At 45.9% G+C, this 24,725-nt stretch overlaps 1 protein-coding gene across 1 annotated transcript in view; it reads left to right on the top strand.

Annotated features, from left to right (window-relative positions):
* RAB5C (RAB5C, member RAS oncogene family) overlaps positions 1-24,725 on the top strand; it is a 46,037-nt gene that overhangs the window by 4,520 nt on the left and 16,792 nt on the right. Inside the window, exons 2-3 of the mRNA XM_040435271.1 lie at positions 10,371-10,632; positions 21,352-21,503. Coding sequence (XP_040291205.1) covers positions 10,467-10,632; positions 21,352-21,503 — 318 coding nt within the window. The 5' untranslated portion in view covers positions 10,371-10,466. The remainder of the gene's footprint in view (positions 1-10,370; positions 10,633-21,351; positions 21,504-24,725) is intronic.

Here is a 24,725-nt window from a genome sequence, read left to right as displayed (position 1 = left end):
TGTGTGAAGCGCAATGTTTGATGAAAGAGCAGCGGAAGGTCTAGGCGAAAAATGGCGACATGACCACAAAGTCTTGTCACCATTTTGTAATTCTAAGTCTTATTGGCGACCATTTTGGTCGCCATCTGGAGCCCTGCAGTAGAGAGGGAACAGAGTAGTGAGCTTTGTTACAGAAGCAGATGTGTATCTGCCTTGGCATTGAACAGTTTTGATGTAGGACTACTCTTAAGGATGTTGTCTAACAGATCTTCCGCCTTTGACACCTATACAGGGATCTGGACACCGCTGCAGGGGAACTACCAGGATGCTACCACTTGAAGTAGTCTCTGTTCAGTGGTTGCTAACCCATGAGGGTCAAGAGACACCAGTACAAAGCACCAATCGATCAGGCAAAACTGTAGTCAGTAAACAAGCAGAGGTCAGGGCAGGTAACTCGTAAGCAATCCAGTAACCAGCCCAAAGCTGAGGGCAGGCAGTATAAGGTAAAAAAAAGACAGCCAGAGGTCTGGTCAGGCAGTAAAAGGTCAAATCCAGGAACAGGCAGAGGTTGTACACGGCCAGGCAAACACGATTATGGCACACTTTTGCAGGAAGCTAGCTAACTAGAACCTATTGCTCAGGCACCCTCCCAAAGAGACAGGTGCCTTAAGCACCTTGAGATGCTGAGGAAGATTTGGGAAGGTGCGTGCGTTTGTAGGCGGCGAGTACAGACCCTCGGCATAACAATATTGTCCATGTAACAGGTAGAACTTAGTGTTAGGTTCTCGTCTTGCAGAGATTGCGGCAGACGGGCTCAAGTAATTTTGTACTAAATGTATTTGCCAAGCATCTCTAATTTTATTAGCATAAGCAATATAATCTGTTTTTGTACTTTATTTGGTTTGCAGAGAGCTGTTGCATTATGTTTTGTTATGTTTTCAGTCATAGCAGCGTGCACCTGCGCATTGGGATGGGATGTGCTGACCAACCCCTTTTGTGTTAATATTGTACATGTGCTTAGGAGTTTTGATGCAACAGCTTCTTTTTGTACTGTATATTGTCCCTTGTTCTATTTTATTTTTTTATTTTTAGATATATAATGAGAACCTTCCTATATAAATGAGTATCTCTGCTTTATAAATTAATAATGGGATTGATTGGGTCTCGTTCTAGTGATCAGAACTGTGGTTGAACCAGGAGACCCAGAAATGCGCTTGTCGTGCAGTGTAGCCTGAACAGCCTGATAATATCTCAGTGACTGTTAATGTAAATGTCATTGTATTCTTCATGTGACCACCAAGTAATCTTGATAAATTGTCCCGCTGGAACACAGCTTTATGCTAGGCCTAGACCGAGACTGTCCCTTAGGGTCCATTCACACGTCCGCAATTTCGTTCCGCATTTTGCGGAATGGAATTGCGGACCCATTCATTTCTATGGGGCAGCACGATGTGCTGCCCGGATCCAGAATTGCGGATTTGCACTTCCGGGTCCGCAATTCCGATCCCGAAAAATATAGAACATGTCCTATTCTTGTCCGCAATTGCGGACAAGATTAGGCATTTTCTATTAAGTGCCGGCGATGTGCGGTCCGCAAAATGCGGAACATACTTCGCCGATGTCCGTGTTTTGCAGATCCGCAAAACACACACGGACGTGTGAATGGACCCTTAGGGTAGGACAATCCTATCGGATAACGGTGCTCTGACTTTCCACACCCCCACCGGTCAGTGGACTGAAGAGGCCTTGGTGCTCCAGTGATCACAGCTCTGCCACCAATCTGATGCTGATAAGCCTGGAAAATCCATCTAATAACTTTAGATCTTGTGGCTTTTACATGTTTACTAGGCATAAGAGGTAAGATGCCTGCGGCTTGTTGGCTTAGAAGTGACTTGAGTAATTTTGCTTAACTTCACTTCCTTACGGGGCAGAGGAAGTAGTGACTGCTTTCTGTCCCCAATCCCAACGAGACTGCTCACCGTCTGTGCTCTCGTAGTGAAACTTCACGCTTATGTAAGATGGGGCTGGACAGTCTTACGATGCACTTTCTTTTTGTAATTATGTGCATGTGTCTTCCCGCCTATTCCCAACCATCTGTCTCATGCACAGGGGGCGGTTTAGGGTGGGTCAGTTATGTTTAGGCTCTGGCTGAGAAAGATTTGACATAGCGAGACTGAAAAGATGGTGATGAATTCTGAAGCGTGGCTCATTGAGAGTGTGGCATGGATAGCAGGCTGTAGAAAGGTCTGAGACGGATGTCCTTACTAGTAAAGCTTCTGCCAGAACTGCACTTTGCATATCACCTTGCCTGTGTGAGGGCCCAGTTGGGTCTAGGGCAGTGATGGTGAACCTTTTAGAGACCAAGTGCCCAAACTGTAACCCAAAACCCACTTATTTATCGCAAAGTGCCAACACGGCAATTTACCCTGAATACTACAGTCCAATATAGTATATCTTCCATGTACTTTATCATTTACCTATAATAGCCTGCCTACATACAGTGCACTGCCTGTGCTGTACATAGTGCGCCCTGCGCTGATGAATGGCAGGAAATGTCTGAGGCATATTGGTACACTGTAGACTTTTTCCAAGGTGTGGGTGCCCACAGAGAGGGCTCTGAGTGCCGCCTCTGGCACCCGTGCCATAGGTTCGCCACCACTGGTCTAGGGCATGTGCCCACAGATTGGGTACAGTAAATTATAGGGGTGTACAGGGGTTGTCATAGTAGCACTGTCGCTTTAATTGGGATTTTATTTTATATTTTTTAACATCTGGTTTGTTTTTTTAGAGTACATAGAAACTAATTAGAATAGTTCCTCACTGCCTCTGAGAGTTTGCTATTGGACATTACAGATAGGAGGTATAAGAGGACAGGACTACAATTGCCAGCATGTTCAGGGCATTTTTATGTGATATCGGAGGATGTTACAAGGAGGGTGGTATAAGGACAAAACTACAACTCCCAGCATTTCCCTGGCTCTCTCACTATACCCATCGATTCTCCGACCAATTTTTTTTTTTCTCCTCTACACAAAGCTTCTCCCTTCGCGTCACATGATGTAATCACAGGTACTTCCCCCACCACTTCTCCCCCTCCTGCACTGATCACATAATGGTGACATTATCACAGGTCCTTCCCCCACCACTTCTCCCCTACACTGCTGAGCTCCGCCCCCCTCCTGCACTGATCACATAATGGTGACATTATCACAGGTCCTTCCCCCACCACTTCTCCCCTACACTGCTGAGCTCCGCCCCCTCCTGCACTGATCACATAATGGTGACATTATCACAGGGCCTTCCCCCACCACTTCTCCCCTACACTGCTGAGCTCCGCCCCCTCCTGCACTGATCACATAATGGTGACATTATCACAGGTCCTTCCCCCACCACTTCTCCCCCTCCTGCACTGATCACATAATGGTGACATTATCACAGGTCCTTCCCCCACCACTTCTCCCCTACACTGCTGAGCTCCGCCCCCTCCTGCACTGATCACATAATGGTGACATTATCACAGGTCCTTCCCCCACCACTTCTCCCCTACACTGCTGAGCTCCGCCCCCTCCTGCACTGATCACATAATGGTGACATTATCACAGGTCCTTCCCCCACCACTTCTCCCCTACACTGCTGAGCTCCGCCCCCTCCTGCACTGATCACATAATGGTGACATTATCACAGGTCCTTCACCTCTTGTGCAACACTATACCAGCGCAGCCTGTGCGAGGTCTCTTTGGTCCCTACCGCCCGCACCAGGGTTAAAGGGTTTCTACCACTTCGTTTTCACATAATTAGCTTTCAGACACTAGCGATCCGCTAGTGTCTGCTCTACCAAACAATCCTAATATAACTGTTTATTGTCCTGCCGTTTCTCTAAAAATCGAACTTATATAGCTATGCTAATGAGCCTCTAGGTGCTATGGGGGCGTCATTAGCACCTAGAGGCTCGGTCTACCTTCACAAAATGCCGCCGCCCAGCGCGTCCCTCCAGCCCGCCCATCTCCTCCGGAATGCGATCAAGCCGACGAATTCTCGCGCATGCGCCGTGCGTGTCTGTATTAGGCGCATGCACAGTGAATGTCTGACCGCTTCCCTGCTCAGACATCTCCACTGCGCCGATGACGTCATAGTGCTCCGAGGAACAGGCGCAGTGGAGATGTCTGTGCAGGGAAGCGGTCAGACATTCACTGCGCATGCGCCGAATACAGACGAGCACGGCGCATGCGCGAGAATTCGTCCGCTTGATCGCATTCCGGAGGAGATGGGCGGGCTGGAGGGACTTTTTTTGGCCGGAGAAAATACATGAACACTTGCCGCAAGGCCGCATCCGGAATTAATGCCCATTGAAAGGTCTTAAGCTAAACGTCGTTTCGGCGCATTACCGGATCCGACGTTTAGCTTTTTCTGAATGGTTACCATGGCTGCCAGGACGCTAAAGTCCTGTTTGCCATGGTAAAGTGTAGTGGGGAGCGGGGGAGCAGTATACTTACCGTCCGTGCGGCTCCTGGGGCTCTTCAGAGTGACGTCAGGGTGCCCCACGCGCATGGATGATGTGTCACATGGATCACGTCATCCATGCGCATGGGGCGCCCTGACGTCATTCTGGAGCGCCCCGGGAGCCGCACGGACTGTAAGTATACTGCTCCCCCGCTCCCGACTACTACTATGGCAACCAGGACTTTAATAGCGTCCTGGGTGCCATAGTAACACTGAACGCATTTTGAAGACGGATCCGTCTTCAAATGCTTTCAGTTCACTTGCGGTGTTACGGATCCGGCGGGCACTTCCGGCAAATGGAGTACACAACGGATCCGGACAACGCAAGTGTGAAAGAGGCCTTAGATGGTCCATGTTCAGTAGGATTAAAGCAAATTGGTCTACAGGCAAAAAGGATTATGTGGTCCGTCACCCAGTGTGGAACCATCATCCAGGTCATGTAGCAGAGGCTCCAGCACTGTAATATATTGACTGCTGTATGCTTTGATGATGCTTGCAGAAACCTGGGCACCAAGGACCACAGCTAAGATGGTAGGGCCAGTCAAGTGATGGACCAAAAGGCTTTGGAAAGGAAGAGTTGGGTTTTGGTTGGAAGCATTAAGTGTTACAAACCATAACACTTCCACACAAGAATGCGCATCCTGTGGATTTGAGCAGGTCCTGGCCTGGACCCTAGTGCAGTGAAGCATGGCAAAGCCCTGCGCTCAAGTTGGGCTGATTCACTGTAGTTCAGTAACACATCTCCTTTTCTTCTAATCTGTTTTTATATTCTGATTGAAGAATTCTTTATTTCCTCACTATGATTATGGGAGTGGCCATCTTGCCTGAGCTGTACTTAACAATATTTACACGGCATAAAAAAATTGCTTTACAGCAGCCACATGGTCCATAGACACAATGGTCAGGAGGGGGCCTCATTGACTTCTATTGGAATGTTTTCTGGGCATGCTCCGTGTGACCTGTGCAGAGGTCATTGTACAAGGAAAGGATAGATAAGATCTGACAATCACCTATTGTGAATGGTGGATCCTGTCTTATCTGTCATTCTATCACCTCTGTGTACAGATAATGGGTAAAAAAAAACGATTTGCATATTTATCAAATCAGTTTTTTTTACACAATAAAAGCACACAGAGCTATGGGGACTGGATATTGCGGATGTGCTAGCGGCCATCTAGTAACCCATGTCCTCAGCTCTATACACAAAATCCCGGTGACAGGTTCCCTTTAAGATCCAGGATAAAAGTTTGGGTCAGGTTGCCAACTAGAGTAGCTCTTGTTATGATGCTACTACCACAGATAATATTTCTTCTCACAAACAGTCCATTGTGGATCCCACGGAAAGTATTAAAATCGTTTCTCCCAGAACTTAGGAGGAGGGTAGACCCAGGATGAGACTTGCAAATCTGCAGCTTCCCAAGGTAAAGAGAGAACGAGCGGTTCCAAATCTTTTTTGCTAGTTTTCAGTGGGTCAGATGAAATATTATGCTTTTGGGAACTATCCAAGATTAATTGGCATATTCAAAGGCTATGTATTTTTGGGGTTGACTAAGGGCTCTTTCACACTTGCGTTGTTGGGATCCGGCGTGCACTTCCGTTGCCGGAGGATCCGTAACACCGCAAGTGAACTGAAAGCATTTGAAGACTGATCCATCTCCAAAATGCGTTCAGTGTTACTATGGCAGCCAGGACGCTATTAAAGTCCTGTATGCCATGGTAGTGGTGGGGAGCAGGGAGCAGTGTGCTTGCCGCCCATGCGGCTCCCGGGGTGGCGTCGGGGCGCCCCATGCGCATGGATCGCGTGATCCATGCGATCGCGTGGTCCATGTGCGTGGCGTCGCTCTGGGGCGCCCCGGGGGCCGCGCGGACGGTGGGTGTGCTGCTCCCCCGCTCCCCACTACACTTTACCATGGCAGACAGGACTTTAGTGTCCTTGCAGCCATGGTAACCATTCAGAAAAAGCTGAATCCGGATTAATGCCTTTCAATGGGCATTGATTCTGGATCCGGCCTTGCGGCAAGGGTTCAGGATTTTTGGCCGGAGCAAAAAGCGCAGCATGCTGTGGTATTTTCTCCGGCCAAAAAACGTTCCGGTCCTGAACTGAAGACATCCTTGATGCATCCTGAACGGATTTCTCTCCATTCAGAATGCATTGGGATAATCCTGATCAGGATTTTTCCGGCATAGAGCCCCGACGACGGAACTCTATGCCGGAAAAGAACAACGCAAGTGTGAAAGAGCTCTTAAATCAGGCATCCTCAAACTGCGGCCCTCCAGCTGTTGCAAAACTACAACTCCCAGCATGCCCGAACAGCCTACAGGTATCAGCCTACAGCAGGGCATTGTGGGAGTTGTAGTTTTACAACAGCTGGAGGGCCGCAGTTTGAGGATGCATGCCTTAAATCGTTTAGAATTTTTGGAGAATGAATTAGTGGGAAATGCAAGGTTTAAGAGATTTCCAATTTACAGTATGCAGCAAAAGGTGGGGGGTATGGTCAGATTTTTTTTTTTTTACTTTAGGATATATGGTAACACCCCCAGCCCCCCCCCCCCCCCGCGCGCCACACCACCCCATGAGGTAATAGGTCTCATCCACATGTAATTGTAGGTATTGCTGGGGAGTTGTGGGTGAAATGCAGGACATATAGCGTGGGGGCAGCTTATGGGCCGGTGGCTAGGAAGTATATCAAGTGATAAAGATGGTAAATGGTTTTATCGAATCACTTTTTTAGATATTTTCCAAATTAAGAGCTTCACTTTCTGTTTTTAATGGTTTCCTATGTTGAATGAGTATTAGTAATATTAGGCACAAGTTTCCTGCAATGCTTCACACTGGCTTGTTGTGCATATTCTACCTAGGATTGGGAGCAGAGGCTCGGACACGTGCCTGAGGTGCTACAGCAAACCGGCTGACTCCATACATCTGTTAGGCCTCCTGCACACGACCGTATGTCTTTCAGTGTTCAGCGGGCCGTTTTTCCCGATCCGTTTTTTCAGTTTTTTTTTTTGTTTTTTTTTTCAGTATTGTTTCCGGTTTTGTTCTGTTATTCCATTCCGGTTTTCCGTATGGCATATACAGTAATTACATAGACAAAATTGGGCTGGGCATAAAATTTTCAATAGATGGTTCCGCAAAAACGGAAGACATACGGAATGCATTCAGTATGTGTTCCTTTTTTTTTTTTTTTTTTGCGGAACCATTGACTTGAATGGAGCCACGGAATGTGATTTGCGGGCAATAATAGAACATGTTCTATCTTTCAACGAAACGGAAATACGGAAACGGAATGCATATGGAACACATTCCATTTTTTTTGCGAAAACATTGAAATTAATGGAAAAAAACAGTCTGTAAACAGGAAAAAAAAAACTTTGTGTGCAAGAGGCCTAATGGAGATGCCCAAAGCTCCATCGGTATTGGAAGGGAGTTTTGGGTATCCTATCTCCTCTAGTGTGTAACATAAAAGGGACCTGGGAGAAGGATCCCACGTGCTGGAATGTCCGGATTAAAGCCGTGTCTTTAGAAGATGGCGATAGCTGGTTGAAAAAAAATGTCTTATTCATTTTAGGATGTATTCTGGGTCATTGTCCAGTTTTCCCTGCAATGGGGCAACTACAAAACACCCCAATGGTTCTTGAATGCCATGTCCAACATTGCTCTGTGTGATCACAAGCCTAATGATTCCCCCCAGGCTGGGATTGCGGCTGGCCCGTAAAATTCCCTGTAGCTCTGCTTCGCACCGCTGTGACACTCTGCTGAAGTTAAGGACGTGTTTTCCGGTAGTCGCACTGTAGAGGAGAAATGAAAGTCGCTCCGAACTAGAGCGGCACTTCACTTTTCACACAAATTGTTTGCGCTCATCTAGTTTACCAGGCTAGGCGGACAGCCTGCACTTTCCTTTAGGATCTTTGTGGTGGTATGAATGATGAGCTCTGCATAGTAGTCAGGATGATGAACACTGGTGACCTGGGCCACAGTCAACCACACTGGGGCGGTGAAATGACGTATTTAGCATTTCTGTTCCAGTAGCATTATCCGTTTTTATGTAATGTTTTCTGTTTCCATTGGTGCTGAAGCTGGATTTTGGTGACCATAAAATCCCAGTCTTATTCATTGGTGTCAGTGACAAAACTGAGTTCTATAGCGTGTCCAAAAAAGTCCCATTGGTGAGATCAGGACTAGCATTTTTCCACAGTGGCTCACATCTACTGATGTGGTCGTGCATAGATCTGGAATCTGATGGTGATCCACCTGCTTGCTGGCTTAAGGGCCTGCTTTTTGTCCAGCCGAAGATGCCACTTATGCCTGAAAGCTGCCGGATCCCATCATAGTCAGCAGGGTCCAGCGGTGCACAGTTGTGTTCGGCTATGCCCAGTTTAGTGATCTGCTGGATCAGTTAACTGCGGATGTGAATCAGCCCTAAGCCAACGAGACAAAAGTTTCTAACCATGCGCCAAATTTCTCCTTCAGCCTGAGCTGCTGGGCATCTTAAGGCTGCCTATGTAATTAGTAAATCTGACCCGATATGATATATTTTCCAAAATAAGTTGTCGTGTGAGGTCACCCTTTTCTATATGATCTTTTAGGCCCTTGTCCTCTGCTCAGTGTCTCCCTTCTAGGAGCCAGAGCATAGAGCTGTGGTAGGCTCGACTAGTCCAGCCGTTAAATAATCATAAGCTTCAGGATGCAAGCGGGAAAATGTGCCGGAACAAGAGATTGTTTGCTTAGTGTTTTGGGGAAGAAACCGCGTTCACTATGTGTATTTAAAGGGGTTTTCTGAGACTTATACTTATGACATCCTCTGGACGTGTGAATGAGGTGGATTTAGATGAGCAGATAATCGTTTAAGACTACTTTCACACTCGCGTTTTGGCTTTCCGTTTGAGATCCGTTCAGGGCTCTCGCAAGCGGTCCAAAACGGATCAGGTTGCATTTTAATGCATTCTGAATGGAAAAGGATCCGCTCAGTTTGGCTCCGTTCCGTCTCCATTCCGCTGTGGAGGCGGACACCAAAACGCAGCCTGCAGCATTTGGTGTCCGTCTGACGAAACTGAGCCAAGCGTTTTCTATGACACAATCTGGCACAATAGAAAACTGATCTGTCCCCCATTGACTTTGTGGTGTTCAAGACTGATCCGTCATGGCTATAGAAGACCTAATACAAACAGATCCGTCTTGGCTATGTTAAAGATAATACAAACGGATCCGTTCTGAATGGATGCAGACGGTTGTATTATCTGAACGGATCAGTCTGTGCCAGCCCTGGTTTAAGCGATCAGTCACGAGCGACCATTCTAGCAGACAACTAGCATTTAAATGTAAGGATTATCTTGGAAAAACAAAGAAATTTCCGATCGTATAATGGTTGCTACGCCTGCCCACACAGGGCACTCTATCCTGAAGAATGTACACAATGCACATTTATATAACGCAATTCGTTAACGACAAACGACGATTGCACTTGTTTGCATCAACAATTTCACCGACATTGAACAACGTTTTTGGTCAGATCGCTCAAGCGTTAGAAACATTTACGTGCCACGATTATCGTCCATCTTCTGTCGCTTGTGTTCGAATCGCAACCATTATCTGCGCGTCTTTAGAGCGGAAAGATGTATTGGGTTGTTTGTCGTGTTTTAGTATAATGCTTATAGGCGGCTTCATTTGGGATGTAAATGTTCCATACTTTGGATAATTGTTTCCTCAAAGTGAATGCATTAGTGACTGAGGAACCCTCCTGGTAAAACGGGTACATTAGGCATAAGGTAGTGGATCTGCTTAACCAGTCGTGTTCCTTTAGTGCTTACTAGAGTTATCTGCTGCTTTTATGTTGTGTCTGTTGTATGATTACAATGTTGCATTACAATTTTTCCCTGTTTTTCCTCCTTAGGGCCCTACGTGCCTTTCCCACAACGGTCATCCATCTGAAAGGCTCCTTCACCACCGCCTCTGCTCTTCTGTTTCCGCCTTGTAACATCCCAGGGAAATGGCCGGTCGAGGCGGGAATGCTCGACCTAACGGTCCGGCTGCCGGCAATAAAATCTGCCAGTTCAAGCTGGTTTTGCTAGGGGAGTCTGCAGTGGGGAAGTCTAGTCTTGTCCTGCGTTTCGTCAAGGGCCAGTTTCATGAATACCAGGAGAGCACTATTGGAGGTTGGTTAATCTGTAAACCTGTCGTGTCTTACAAGTTGTATTATTAATCAGGAGCAGCGAGTGTACTTTAGTCACATGCATTTTAATGGTGCTTGCTTCTTTCTGCTTACCATTCAGCAGCACGGACCTCTAATGTCCTGTATGCCTAAGAGCCAGATAACCAGGCGTGTCAATTTCACATTAGTGTTAATAATGTGGACAAGGTACAAGAGCCCAAGTAAGGCTGGCCACCCTCGTGAGATACCTGTCATTTAACTGCACACACCCCACATACATGCATGCTTGGTTGCGTGTGCATGTCTTCTGTATAGGGAGTAAGCTGCTGAGAAAAAACGTTTCTGGTGGTGGCTTGTCTCATCAAGATAACATCCATACATAGTAGATGGCCAGCTCTTCCCACTGAAATCTGTGGGATCAGCCGACGTTACGTGTATGGCTAGCTTAATAGAAAGCTAAACAAACAAAATGGAACTCCCTTCCTTCATGGGCTTGGTCCTATTTTGTCCTATATTTCAATTAAAACAATGAAATATTGAATGCGATCTTCACCCTGTGTCCGTTCTTTTTCTCACTGTGTGTGTGGCTGTAAGACAACTGGCTGGAGCTAAGCCTCCCCCCCTCTGCCCTGTTTACAGTAGCATACAATATTGTTAGGCTACTTTCACACTAGCGTTTTAACTGGATCCGGCAGGGTTCAGCAAAAACGCTTCAGTTACTGATAATACAACCGTCTGCATGCGTTATGAACGGATCCGGTTGGATTACCTTTAACATAGCATGCTGCCGTTTACTCTCCAGTTTGGAAACGCATTTTGGAGCATTCCGTTCTGTTCAATTACGTTTTGTCCCCATTGACAATGAATGGGGACAAAAAAGGAGGGGTGTTTTTCCAGTATTGAGATCCTATGAGGGATCTCAATACCGGAAGATATTAATGCTAGTGTGAAAGTAGCCTTAGAGGACCTGTAACCTCTCCTGACACGTCTGGTTTAGTAACTACTTGAATTCCCCTTTTAATAACTCTGGTGCATCTTTTCTTATGACTGTTGTGCCATACCTCTATTATTCCGACTGGAGGTAATTAAAGAATTGCCAACAGTCTGCAGTGAAGGTTTATCTGGGTGCCAGGTGGGAGTGTGTCGCTGTGCGGTCTGATGCTGCCAGTGTCAGACTGTGCAGGGACGCACCCCTGACTGGTAACCAGCTCCCAGCGCTGCCAGGGGGTCACATAGCATTATATTGATTTATGATGCTATGTAACAGCTCTGGGATATATTGGATACCACAGGCATAATTTTCAGACTCTGCGTTTGGCGCATATTAAGTGGAGTCCACTGCAGAGCCTCATTTAATTGTAAATGAAGAACTCTGCTTATTTCTAGGATCCGGTTTTGCTGGTTCTGAGTTTTGGTTACTTAAGTCTCTTACGTGTTTTCTCAGATCTGCTATTGGAATATACAAGGCACTCAGCTCTTTCCTCCTTAGAGGATTCAGTGAAAGCAGCAATTAGAAGCTCATTAAATTTACACATGAACACTTAGCTTCCAGTGTAGTCAGAGCTGAACTCTATATTCATCGTGTGGAAAAGGCTGCGTTATGTGCCTATTAAATATGCATGGGGGGATCCAGTGGAGCCCCCTCCCCATCCCTCTGTTCCTATGGAGTTGGCGGCAGGAAACGCTCCTTGCGGAGTAGGAAAGGAAGGGAGAGTCAGCAGGTTTTCAGTCTATCTGGTTGTGTCAGCTGATTAGACCAGAAGTGCCATCAGTGCCAGGTCAGTTCACTTTAACCCTTACTGGGCCAGATACTTTGAGAGATCGGCGGTGAACGCACTTTTAATGTGTAACCTTATGCTTGGCGTGCGGTTGTATTTTCAGGAAATTTAAAGTGCGCCCATCCCCCGACACGCACACATTACGTCTGTACCTGAACCTTACCCCATCTTCTGTGCCCTCTGCTCTTTGTGCCAGGAAGTTTACTTTAAAGGGACATTAACGCTAAAGGGGATTGATGGGTTTCTCTCCTGAAAGAAGTGGCTTACAGCAAGAACGGGGCATTTTTTTGTTGCTGTGGTGACCTTTCCTGGAACCTTCTTAAGCTGTGATGTCACTCTCTAAGGCTACTTTCACATCAGCGTTTTGGCATTCTGGTTTTGAGATCCGGCTGAGGACCTCAAAACCGGGCCCGAATGGTTCCGTTTAGGGCCAGTGTATTGTGAATGAGGTATGGCAGTGATGGTTGACCTCCGGCACTCCATCTGTGGTGAAACTACAACTTCCAGCATTCTCCATTAAATTCTGTGGAGTTCTGAGAACAGCCAAGCAAGTGTGTATCTTGGGAGTTGTAGTTTTACCACAGCTGGCGTGCCGGAGTTTAGCCATCACAGGGGTATGTTCCGGTAACATTCCTTTTTGTGACCGGATACCAAACCACTGCAAGCTGTGGTCATCGAAACGGAACAAACCGGATCCATCCCTAAAAACAATGTAAATCTACAGTGCCAGATCTGTCACCCATTGACTTGCATTGTTTTTAGTGACTGATCCGATTTGTTCCATTTTGATTTAACAAGAGCGCATCCTAACGGACCGGATGCATCAAACGCAACAGAACAGTTTTGTTCCGGTTTTGATATTCTCTGCCGGATCTCAAAACTGGAAACCAAAGCGCAAATGTAAAAGTAGCCTAACAAGACGTGCTCACACACTTCTTTTTTGATATCTTATGCAGTGAAACCCCTCTAGAAGACCACTTCTTAGTGAAGACCACCCCATCAGCCATTCAGTTATGACATTGCCAAACATTTGTAATGCGCTTTCCTCACAGGGACTCAAAGCAGGGATAGTTGTCTGGCTGGTACGACTACCTGGGAAGTCAGTGGCTGCCATATGGGTGCTCAACGCACTACCGCACTAGAGTAAATTTTGTAAGCAGCCAATTTCCATATTTTTGGGAGGAAACTGGAGTACCCGTAGAAAACCTATGCAAACAGGAGAACGTACAAACTCCGTACAATGCTGTCCCTGATCAAATTCAAATTCAGGACCCCAACGTTCACCACTGAGCCCCCGTGCTGCCCTGCACTGCCCCATATGTTGTGCTTACTGGCCATGTTCTTTGAGAATACTCCCATTCCCCCAGAAGACCTTTTTATTTAACCTCCTCAGGACCGCCGTACGCAGGATTGCGTCTTTGCGGCGGTCCTGTTGTTCTGGGTGGACGCGCCGGTGCGTCCTCTCGCGAGACGCGAGATTTCCTGTGAACGCGCGCACACAGGCGCGCGCGTTCACAGGATCGGAAGGTAAGCGAGTGGATCTCCAGCCTGCCAGCGGCGATCGTTCGCTGGCAGGCTGGAGATGTGATTTTTTTAACCCCTAACAGGTATATTAGACGCTGTTTTGATAACAGCGTCTAATATACCTGCTACCTGGTCCTCTGGTGGTCCCCTTTGTTTGGATCGACCACCAGAGGACACAGGCAGCTCAGTAATATGTTGCACCAAGCACCACTACACTACACCCCCCCCCCCCCCCCCCCCCCCCCCCCGTCACTTATTAACCCCTTATTAGCCCTTGATCACCCCTGATCACCCCATATAGACTCCCTGATCACCCCCCTGTCATTGATTACCCCCCTGTCATTGATCACCCCCCTGTAAAGCTCCATTCAGATGTCCGCATGATTTTTACGGATCCACTGATAGACTGATCGGATCCGTAAAAATCATACGGACGTCTGAATGCAGCCTTACAGGGGGGTGATCAATGACAGTTGGGTGATCACCCCATATAGACTCCCTGATCACCCCCCCTGTCATTGATCACCCCCCCTGTCATTGATCACCCCCCCTGTCATTGATCCCCCCCCCCCCTCTGTAAGGCTGCATTCAGTCTTTTTTTTGGCCCAAGTTAGCGGAACGGGAGACTTTGTGAGAAAAAAATAAAAAATATCAATTTCCGCTAACTTGTGCCAAAAAAAAAAAAATTCTATGAACTCGCCATGCCCCTCATTGAATACCTTGGGGTGTCTTCTTTCCAAAATGGGGTCACATGTGGGGTATTTATACTGCCCTGGCATTCTAGGGGCCCCAAAGCGTGAGAAGAAGTCTGGTATCCAAATGTCTAAAAATGCCCTCCTAAAAGGAATTTGGGCCCCTTTGCGCATCTAGGCTGCAAAAAAGTGTCACACATCTGGTATCGCCGTACTCAGGAGAAGTTGGGCAATGTGTTTTGGGGTGTCATTTTACATACACCCATGCTGGGTGAGATAAATATCTTGGTCAAATGCCAACTTTGTATAAAAAAATGGAAAAAGTTGTCTTTTGCCAAGATATTTCTCTCACCCAGCATGGGTATATGTAAAAAGACACCCCAAAACACATTCCCCAACGTCTCCTGAATACGGCGATACCAGATGTGTGACACTTTTTTGCAGCCTAGGTGGGCAAAGGGGCCCACATTCCAAAGAGCACCTTTCGGATTTCACTGGTCATTTACCTACTTACCACACATTAGGGCCCCTGGAAAATGCCAGGGCAGTATAACTACCCCACAAGTGACCCCATTTTGGAAAGAAGACACCCCAAGGTATTCCGTGAGGGGCATGGCGAGTTCCTAGAATTTTTTATTTTTTGTCACAAGTTAGTGGAAAATGATGATTTTTTTTTTTTTTTTTTTTTTTTCATACAAAGTCTCATATTCCACTAACTTGTGACAAAAAATAAAAACTTCCATGAACTCACTATGCCCATCATCGAATACCCTGGGGTCTCTTCTTTCCAAAATGGGGTCACTTGTGGGGTAGTTATACTGCCCTGGCATTCTAGGGGCCCAAATGTGTGGTAAGGAGTTTGAAATCAAATTCTGTAAAAAATGACGAGTGAAATCCGAAAGGTGCTCTTTGGAATATGGGCCCCTTTGCCCACCTAGGCTGCAAAAAAGTGTCACACATCTGGTATCTCCGTACTCAGGAGAAGGTGGGGAATGTGTTTTGGGGTGTCATTTTACATATACCCATGCTGGGTGAGAGAAATATCTTGGCAAAAGACAACTTTTCCCATTTTTTTATACAAAGTTGGCATTTGACCAAGATATTTATCTCACCCAGCATGGGTATATGTAAAAAGACACCCCAAAACACATTCCCCAACTTCTACTGAATACGGAGATACCAGATGTGTGACACTTTTTTGCAGCCTAGGTGGGCAAAGGGGCCCACATTCCAAAGAGCACCTTTCGGATTTCACTCGTCATTTTTTACAGAATTTGATTTCAAACTCCTTACCACACATTTGGGCCCCTAGAATGCCAGGGCAGTATAACTACCCCACAAGTGACCCCATTTTGGAAAGAAGAGACCCCAGGGTATTCGCTGATGGGCATAGTGAGTTCATGGAAGTTTTTATTTTATGTCACAAGTTAGTGGAATATGAGACTTTGTAAGAAAAAAAAGAAAAAAATCATCATTTTCCGCTAACTTGTGACAAAAAATAAAAAGTTCTATGAACTCACTATGCCCATCAGCGAATACCTTAGGGTGTGTACTTTCCGAAATGGGGTCATTTGTGGGGTGTTTGTACTGTCTGGCCATTGTAGAACCTCAGGAAACATGACAGGTGCTCAGAAAGTCAGAGCTGCTTCAAAAAGCGGAAATTCACATTTTTGTACCATAGTTTGTAAACGCTATAACTTTTACCCAAACCATTTTTTTTTTACCCAAACATTTTTTTTTAATCAAAGACATGTAGAACAATAAATTTAGAGCAAAATTTATATATGGATGTCGTTTTTTTTGCAAAATTTTACAACTGAAAGTGAAAAATGTCATTTTTTTGCAAAAAAATCGTTAAATTTCGATTAATAACAAAAAAAGTAAAAATGTCAGCAGCAATGAAATACCACCAAATGAAAGCTCTATTAGTGAGAAGAAAAGGAGGTAAAATTCATTTGGGTGGTAAGTTGCATGACCGAGCAATAAACGGTGAAAGTAGTGTAGGTCAGAAGTGTAAAAAGTGGCCTGGTCTTTCAGGGTGTTTAAGCACTGGGGGCTGAGGTGGTTAATGCAATTTTTGGTGGGTTGTCTTGAACTTTCACTATATTGCAAAATTCCTTTAATCTGGCATTTTACCATACAGAAAGTTTGATACTCCGGCACTTCTTTCCAGGACAGAGCTGTAATGTAATGTGGAATTGAGAAGAAGTCTGATGAAAATCTCTAGTGCCATATTTTTGTGCTTTTTAAGATTTTTTTGGCTGATTAGTTTTATGTAATTTTCTGTCATTGTTTAGTATTCTCGAAGATGCTGGATTATGAAATATATTGGGTCTAATTGAAATAACTTACTGTATTTATAGCTTACGTCTATGGATGGTAACACAGCTTTCTTTATGTTCCCTATAGGAATTGAAAGCCCCCGTCTGTACTGCAATTACTGGTCCTGATCCTTGCCCTTTACATGCATTGTGGCCAGCTAAAGGGGTGTTCCCATCTCAGAATGGCATCACTTCATAACTAGAGATGGTCAGACCTCTGAGACCCCCGATCCTTAGCATAAAGGGGATGTAATGCCGATTCAGAGCTATGGCACCTCCACTGCTGTCTCCCTCTCCAGACATACAGGGGACTGTAGTTTGGCCCCATTTGTCAGGGCTCCCCTAATTCTCTGAATCAGTGGGGGTCCCAGAGATCAGACCATTACCAATAATATGATGGCTTACTGTAGCTTTGTGTCATTACTTTGAGATGGGAAAAGCTTTTTAACTGGTCCCTTTAACCTCTTCAGGACTAGACGATTTATTTTTTTTTCCTCCCATGTTTTTGTTTTTTACTCCCAGGCTTTCTAAAGCTAGAACATTTATTTTTCTATTCACATAGCCATATGGGGACTCGTTTTTTGTGGGACGAGTTTCACTTTGTAATGGCACCATTTATCGTTGCATACAATGTTGTGGGAAGCTGGAAAAAAAATTCCAAAAGGAGTGGATTTATAAAAAATAAAAAAAACACGATTCCGCCACAGTTTTATGGATTTTGTTTTTACAGCGTTCCTATGCAGTAAAACTGGCCTGTTACCTTACAGGGGTTATCCAATCCCTATAATGACCCCCAGAATGGCCCGGGCATGCTGGGGGTCATTATGGGGATTGGTTAACCCCTTTAATTCTTCAGGTCAGTACGATTGCAATGGTATCACATATGTATATATATTTTTTTCTTGCAGTTTATTACTGAAAAAATAAAAAACAAAAACTTTGGCAAAAACTTTTTTCTTTGCTTCTCCATATTCTGACCTCCATAACTTTAAGTTTTACGGTACTGAGCTGTGTAAGGACTTTTTCTTTTTTACAGGGCGATCTGTACTATTTTTGATCACTCTTTTTTTAGTAAATTTTTGTGGGAAGTGAAGCGACCAAAAATGGCAAATCGACCATTTTTGACTTTCTCCATTTGACATATGGGAAAAATATTTTTATATACAATTCATTAGCATTGGAGTCTGAGGATCTCACTGTGTTGTATGAATCCCTGCCGCAGGTAGGCCTTGAACATGGGTTCCTATTCATTTGATAAAAGAAAAAGCAAAGCATACATATCCTCGCTGCTGCCGTTCTGATGCCCCGCTTGTCCCTACTGCTTCCTGTCCTGACTCAAAACACAAAATAATTGGAAATGCCTGCTATTGGGTCACTGCTGCTGCCAGTGATTGGTGGAGCGGGCAGTTAGGCTATTTCTTGTGTGTAGAGCCCAGACCAGGAAGAGGAGAGCAGAGACTATTGGAAAAACGTAGCACGGGATCAGTGAATTTGTGTAGTGGTGATGCTTTTATATTAACCCATTCTAGCTTTTTATTTTTTTATTTAATCTCTAACCTGAAAACTCATTTAGCTTCCTCTCTGTCTCGAAGTTCAGCACAGCAAGAACGTAAAGAGTTCTCTAGGAGTTTTATATTATCCTGACAAAATTCCATCACTAAAATCCAGGAGAACTCCTTTTCAAAAAAAAGTTTGCATAATCGCTATGCGTCTTTGTACAATCATAACTGTGAAGGAATAGTTATGTTTGGGCTTTCCTAAAGTCTTTCAGTCCATATTATTCCTTGTTTCAGCTGCACAGCTAGATGCATTTCTCTCACAAGCAGTGGGTGCCTCCCATCTCTTGAATGTGCCAGCACTGTATGCAGTGACCTCACTTCCCTTATTTCCCTCTTTCCCTGTTTTCTTCTTGGGAGTTCAGAAAGATTTTAACGAGGGAGAAATTACACTTGCAGAAAGGCAGAGGTCTCCTGTGATGTTCGGATGTAGTTCTTTTATTAGGCTCACAATCTCAGCTGGCTCTGACACCCCATTTTCCCCCCACTTAGTGTCAGCCGTGTTCTGAGTCTGTTACCAGGGACGGATCTTGCCTGACAATATGCAGTGGGGCAGTGGACTGCAAATTAGGTGGAAGTGAGACCCCTAGTGGCCATAACATTGTAGCTTTTTCAGGTGGATGCAGGCATGCTTTTTAAATGAAATGATCTAGAAATTAGTTAGTTACGTCATTGTGTATTAAATGAAATGAAACTATGCGAAAGCCGGGCCTACACTGAGGTTGTCAGTTTGGAATTCTTGTGATTGTTGGGTCAGTGTTGCAGCATCTTCAGTGTGGCATTGTGACCCCTTTCACTTTCATTATGTTGCTGTGTGCAGTACAGTCATATCACGATGCTGCCATCTTTGTCTGCATGATGTTTTACAGCCAAAGTCACCTTGTAGCCTCAGCCCAAGCTTCTGCAGTTACATTTATTTGGTATCTAGCAGCATTTTTATTACGGTGTTCCAGTATACAGTTTTTTTTTTTTTTTCCTTTCAATATATTCAGGTTTTAAATATTCTAAAATTTTGATTTCACTTACTCTGTACTGTTCGTTGTATACTTATGTATCATAAGTGCATTGAATCCTGACTTTCATACTTTGCACCTGGTAATTTGTTTTAATGTGCCTATTTTTGTATGTTTTATGATTGAGTGTATAGCTTGCACATTGAGAAACAGATCAGTTTTGGTAAAATATTTATATTTTGCGGTTACTGCAGTTTTTTTATTTTATTTTTTATTGTCCTTGTAAATTGCTGGTTTGGAATGAATATTCATTTTGTGGTCCTTGTTGGTGTACTGCATGTTTCTCTAGGCCAATCAAGAGAACAATAGAGCTGTCAGTCATTCCTGTCCTCAACCTACTATTCGAATGAGACTACCTTGGAGATAATCTCTTCCCTGTACAGCAGTGTTGTAAACATGGCTCACATTCAGAATTTTTTTTTTTTTCTCTCCAAGATCAGTGCTAGTGTTAAGCGAGTTGGGTTCGGATTAGGATTGTTGCGGGTATCGAAATTTCGATACCTAATCAATACTTTAGTCCCAGTATCGATACGATACCGGGATTTCCATTTTTTTTCGATACTGGCCTCCGCTGCTGCGCAGTCTAGTATCTCTGAACATGAGCGCGCTCATGTTCCCTCAGCAGCACAGGGGAGAAGGAAGCAGTCTCTCCCTCTCCCCTGTGCTGCTGCCGCTGCCACCAATGGGGTGAGAGGGGCGGATGAGGGGAGGGCGCACTGCTCCACCAATGATGGGACGCCCTTTTTTTAATGGGTTCGGACTTAGTTAAGTTACCGGGCTATATAGAACGGCGCCCAGGGATCTCCCTGCACCTAGTATTATACCTGGGCGCCGCTCCGTTCGCCCGCTGTGCCCCAGTTAGTCTCCTGCTTCGTATGCTAATTACTACTATCGGAGCGATGGGGAGGAGACATCAGCTTCTCTCCTGGGTGTTCCGAGAAGTATAAATTACATATAAAATATATAAACAATAAATAAATAAACATATCACATCGCCACGTCCGAAAAGTCCAAACTATTAAAATAGAAAAAAATCTATGCCGGAACAGAAAAAATAAAAACTGTGCGATTCGCCATTTTTTAAAAATGCGGAATGCACGTGGCTTTTTTGGTTTATTTTTTTCGCGTGGTATCTAATATTGTAACACTTTTTTTATGGTATCGAAATCTAATCAAAAATTTGGTATCACAACAACTCTAGTTCGGATTGCTGTTTCTGAACCTGATTCTTTTGAATCACCAATGACTTTAATACTGTGGATGGGGGGGGGGGGGGGGTGGAGGGTTGCACTGCGCCACCGATGACTAATACTGGGGTTGGGGCGGCACCTGAGGGGTTAATTGCCACGGATCGCAGGGCCTGGTCATAGAGGTCGGGTGCCGGCTATGTAATTCTGCTCCCAGCACCCGCCGCCTAGATTTGTATTAAACATTAGTTATCTTCATTGGTGGCCACAGTCCATCCCCTCCTCTGCCCCTCTCTCCTCTCATTGGTGACAGCGGCACACGGGGGAGTGAGGGAGTGACTCCTTCTCTGCTGTGCTGCTGAGGAGAACATGGAGCACGCTGAGAGCAGCGTGCTCCATGTTTTCTGATACTAGGCTGCGCATTATTGGTGACAGGCAAATCCCGGTATCTAATCGATCCGGGTAAAAAAGTATCGATAATTCGATACCCGATGCAACCCTAGTATAGACAGTATATGGTGTTCTCCTGAATTCTACATTCAGACCAATGCATCTTCATCTGCGCCATTTATAAATGTATTATGCTGTGTGCTAGCTTGCGGTGTTTGTACCTTCGTCTCTTGAAGTAACTTTATGCCTTTTTTGTTTTCAGCTGCTTTCCTCACACAGACAGTATGCCTGGACGACACAACAGTGAAGTTTGAGATTTGGGACACAGCAGGGCAGGAGAGGTACCACAGCTTGGCCCCTATGTACTACAGAGGAGCCCAGGCAGCCATTGTGGTCTATGACATCACTAACACAGTACGTATTTTACTCTGATTGTCCAGGGCTGGACAAACCCCATGTGGCTAGTGCACCTAGAAGTTTTGATGATGCTCCCTACCTGGGTTTTTCCTTTGCTCGCTATGGAAGTTTTTATTGTCTGGCTTCTAAAAATCTAATTATCTTCTAAAGGTCCCTGTACACATTTAGTGTGTTTTAGGCTGAACCTGTAGAGAACGGCACCTTCAGCCAACAGTGTAATGTGTATGGGGAGCTCCCTACTGATGTCAGGGAGAGAAAGATCTGGCAGAATAAATATATGGGAGATGAGCTTCCAGCAGAAGTGTGTGGGCCGAGCCGTGCCTTTATGGTAGAGTTGTGAGAGAGTCAGGAGAGATGGCTGACGGCCAAACAATCCTTCAGTCGGCAGCTAGTGCATGTGTGTGGCTGCTTTAAAGGGGTTTTCCTGACTTAGAATATTATGAAATATCCTAAAATCAATCAGTGAGGGTCCGACACGCTGCACCCCCACCAATCAGCCGTTCTTGCAGCTGCCGGCACTGAAACTAGTGTTTTAAATGGAGCAGGAAGTACAGCTCTGTTCAGTGTAGTGACCATGCTGGGTTACTGCAGCTCAGTTCCCACTGAAGAGAATAGGAGCTGAGCTGATCAGTGAGGGTAGGTCATCAATACCAGGAGCCTGGAAAACCCTTTTTAACCACCTCCGGACCGCCTAACGCAGATTCGCGTTCCGGAGGTGGCAGCGCTGCGCACAGTCACGCATATACGCGTCATCTCGCGAGACGCGAGATTTCCTGTGACCGAGCGCACATAGGCGCGCGCGTTCACAGGATCGGAAGGTAAGCGAGTGGATCTCCAGCCTGCCAGCGGCGATCGTTCGCTGGCAGGCTGGAGATGTGATTTTTTTTTTTAACCCCTAACAGGTATATTAGATGCTGTTTTGATAACAGCGTCTAATATACCTGCTACCTGGTCCTCTGGTGGTCCCCTTTGTTTGGATCGACCACCAGAGGACACAGGTAGCTCAGTAATATGTTGCACCAAGCACCACTACACCCCCCCCCCTGTCACTTATTAACCCCTTATTCAACCTTGATCACCCCTGATCACCCCATATAGACTCCCTGATCACCCCCCTGTCATTGATCACCCCCCTGTAAAGCTCCATTCAGACGTCCGCATGATTTTTACGGATCCACTGATAGATGGATCGGATCCGCAAAACGCATATGGACGTCTGAATGGAGCCTTACAGGGGCGTGATCAATGACTGGTGAACACCCCATATAGACTCCCTGATCACCCCCCTGTTATTGATTACCCCCCTGTAAAGCTCCATTCAGATATCCGCATGATTTTTACGGATCCACTGATAGATGGATCGGATCCGCAAAACGCATACGGACGTCTGAATGGAGCCTTACAGGGGCGTATTCAATGACTGTGGTGATCACCCCATATAGACTCCCTGATCACCCCCGCTGTCATTGATTACCCCCGCTGTCATTGATTACCCCCGCTGTCATTGATTACCCCCGCTGTCATTGATTACCCCCGCTGTCATTGATTACCCCCGCTGTCATTGATTACCCCCGCTGTCATTGATTACCCCCGCTGTCATTGATTACCCCCGCTGTCATTGATTACCCCCCTGTCATTGATTACCCCCCTGTCAAGCTCCATTCAGACGTCCGCATGATTTTTTACGGATCCACTGATAGATCGGATCGGCAAAACACATACAGGCGTCTCCCTGGAGCCTTCCAGGGGGGGGTGATCACCCCATATAGACTCCCTGATCACCCCCCCTGTCATTGATCACCCCCCCCCTGTCATTGATCACCCCCCCCCCTCCTGTCATTGATCACCCCCCCCCCCCCTGTCATTGATCACCCCCCCTGTCATTGATCACCCCCCCCCCCCCCGTCATTGATCACCCCCCCCCTGTCATTGATCACCCCCCCCCCCTGTCATTGATCACCCCCCCCCCCCTGTCATTGATCACCCCCCCCCCCCCTGTCATTGATCACCCCCCCCCCCCCTGTCATTGATCACCCCCCCCCCCCCTGTCATTGATCACCCCCCCCCCCTGTCATTGATCACCCCCCCCCGTCATTGATCACCCCCCCCCCGTCATTGATCCCCCCCCCCCCCCCGTCATTGATCACCCCCCCCCCCTGTCATTGATCACCCCCCCCCTGTCATTGATCACCCCCCCCCTGTCATTGATCACCCCCCCCCCTGTCATTGATCACCCCCCCCCCTGTCATTGATCACCCCCCCCCTGTCATTGATCACCACCCCCCTGTCATTGATCACCACCCCCCTGTCATTGATCACCCCCCCCTGTCATTGATCACCCCCCCTGTCATTGATCACCCCATATAGACTCCCTGATCACCCCCCTGTCAGGCTCCATTCAGACATTTTTTTTGGCCCAAGTTAGCGGAAATTATTATTTTTTTCTTACAAAGTCTCATATTCCACTAACTTGTGTCAAAAAATAAAATCTCACATGAACTCACCATACCCCTCACGGAATCCAAATGCGTAAAATTTTTTAGAGATTTATATTCCAGACTTCTTCTCACGCTTTAGGTCCCCTAGAATGCCAGGGCAGTATAAATACCCCACATGTGACCCCATTTCGAAAAGAAGACACCCCAAGGTATTTCGTGAGGGGCATATTGAGTCCATGAAAGATTGAAATTTTTGTCCCAAGTTAGCGGAAAGGGAGACTTTGTGAGAAAAAAATAAATAAAATCAATTTCCGCTAACTCGTGCCAAAAAAAATAAAATTCTATGAACTCGCCATGCCCCTCATTGAATACCTTGGGGTGTCTTCTTTCCAAAATGGGGTCACATGTGGGGTATTTATACTGCCCTGGCATTCTAGGGGCCCTAAAGCGTGAGAAGAAGTCTGGGATCCAAATGTCTAAAAATGCCCTCATAAAAGGAATGTGGGCCCCTTTGCGCATCTAGGCTGCAAAAAAGTGTCACACATCTGGTATCGCCGTACTCAGGAGAAGTTGGGCAATGTGTTTTGGGGTGTCATTTTACATATACCCATGCTGGGTGAGATAAATATCTTGGTCAAATGCCAACTTTGTATAAAAAAAATGGGAAAAGTTGTCTTTTGCCGAGATATTTCTCTCACCCAGCATGAGTATATGTAAAAAGACACCCCAAAACACATTGCCCAACTTCTCCTGAATACGGCGATACCACATGTGTGACACT

The sequence above is a fragment of the Bufo bufo genome, chromosome 6, assembly GCF_905171765.1.
Source record: "Bufo bufo chromosome 6, aBufBuf1.1, whole genome shotgun sequence".
Lineage (NCBI taxonomy): Eukaryota > Metazoa > Chordata > Amphibia > Anura > Bufonidae > Bufo > Bufo bufo.
Note: the sequence above shows the minus strand (reverse complement) of the source record. Positions and strands in the feature narration are given on the sequence as shown.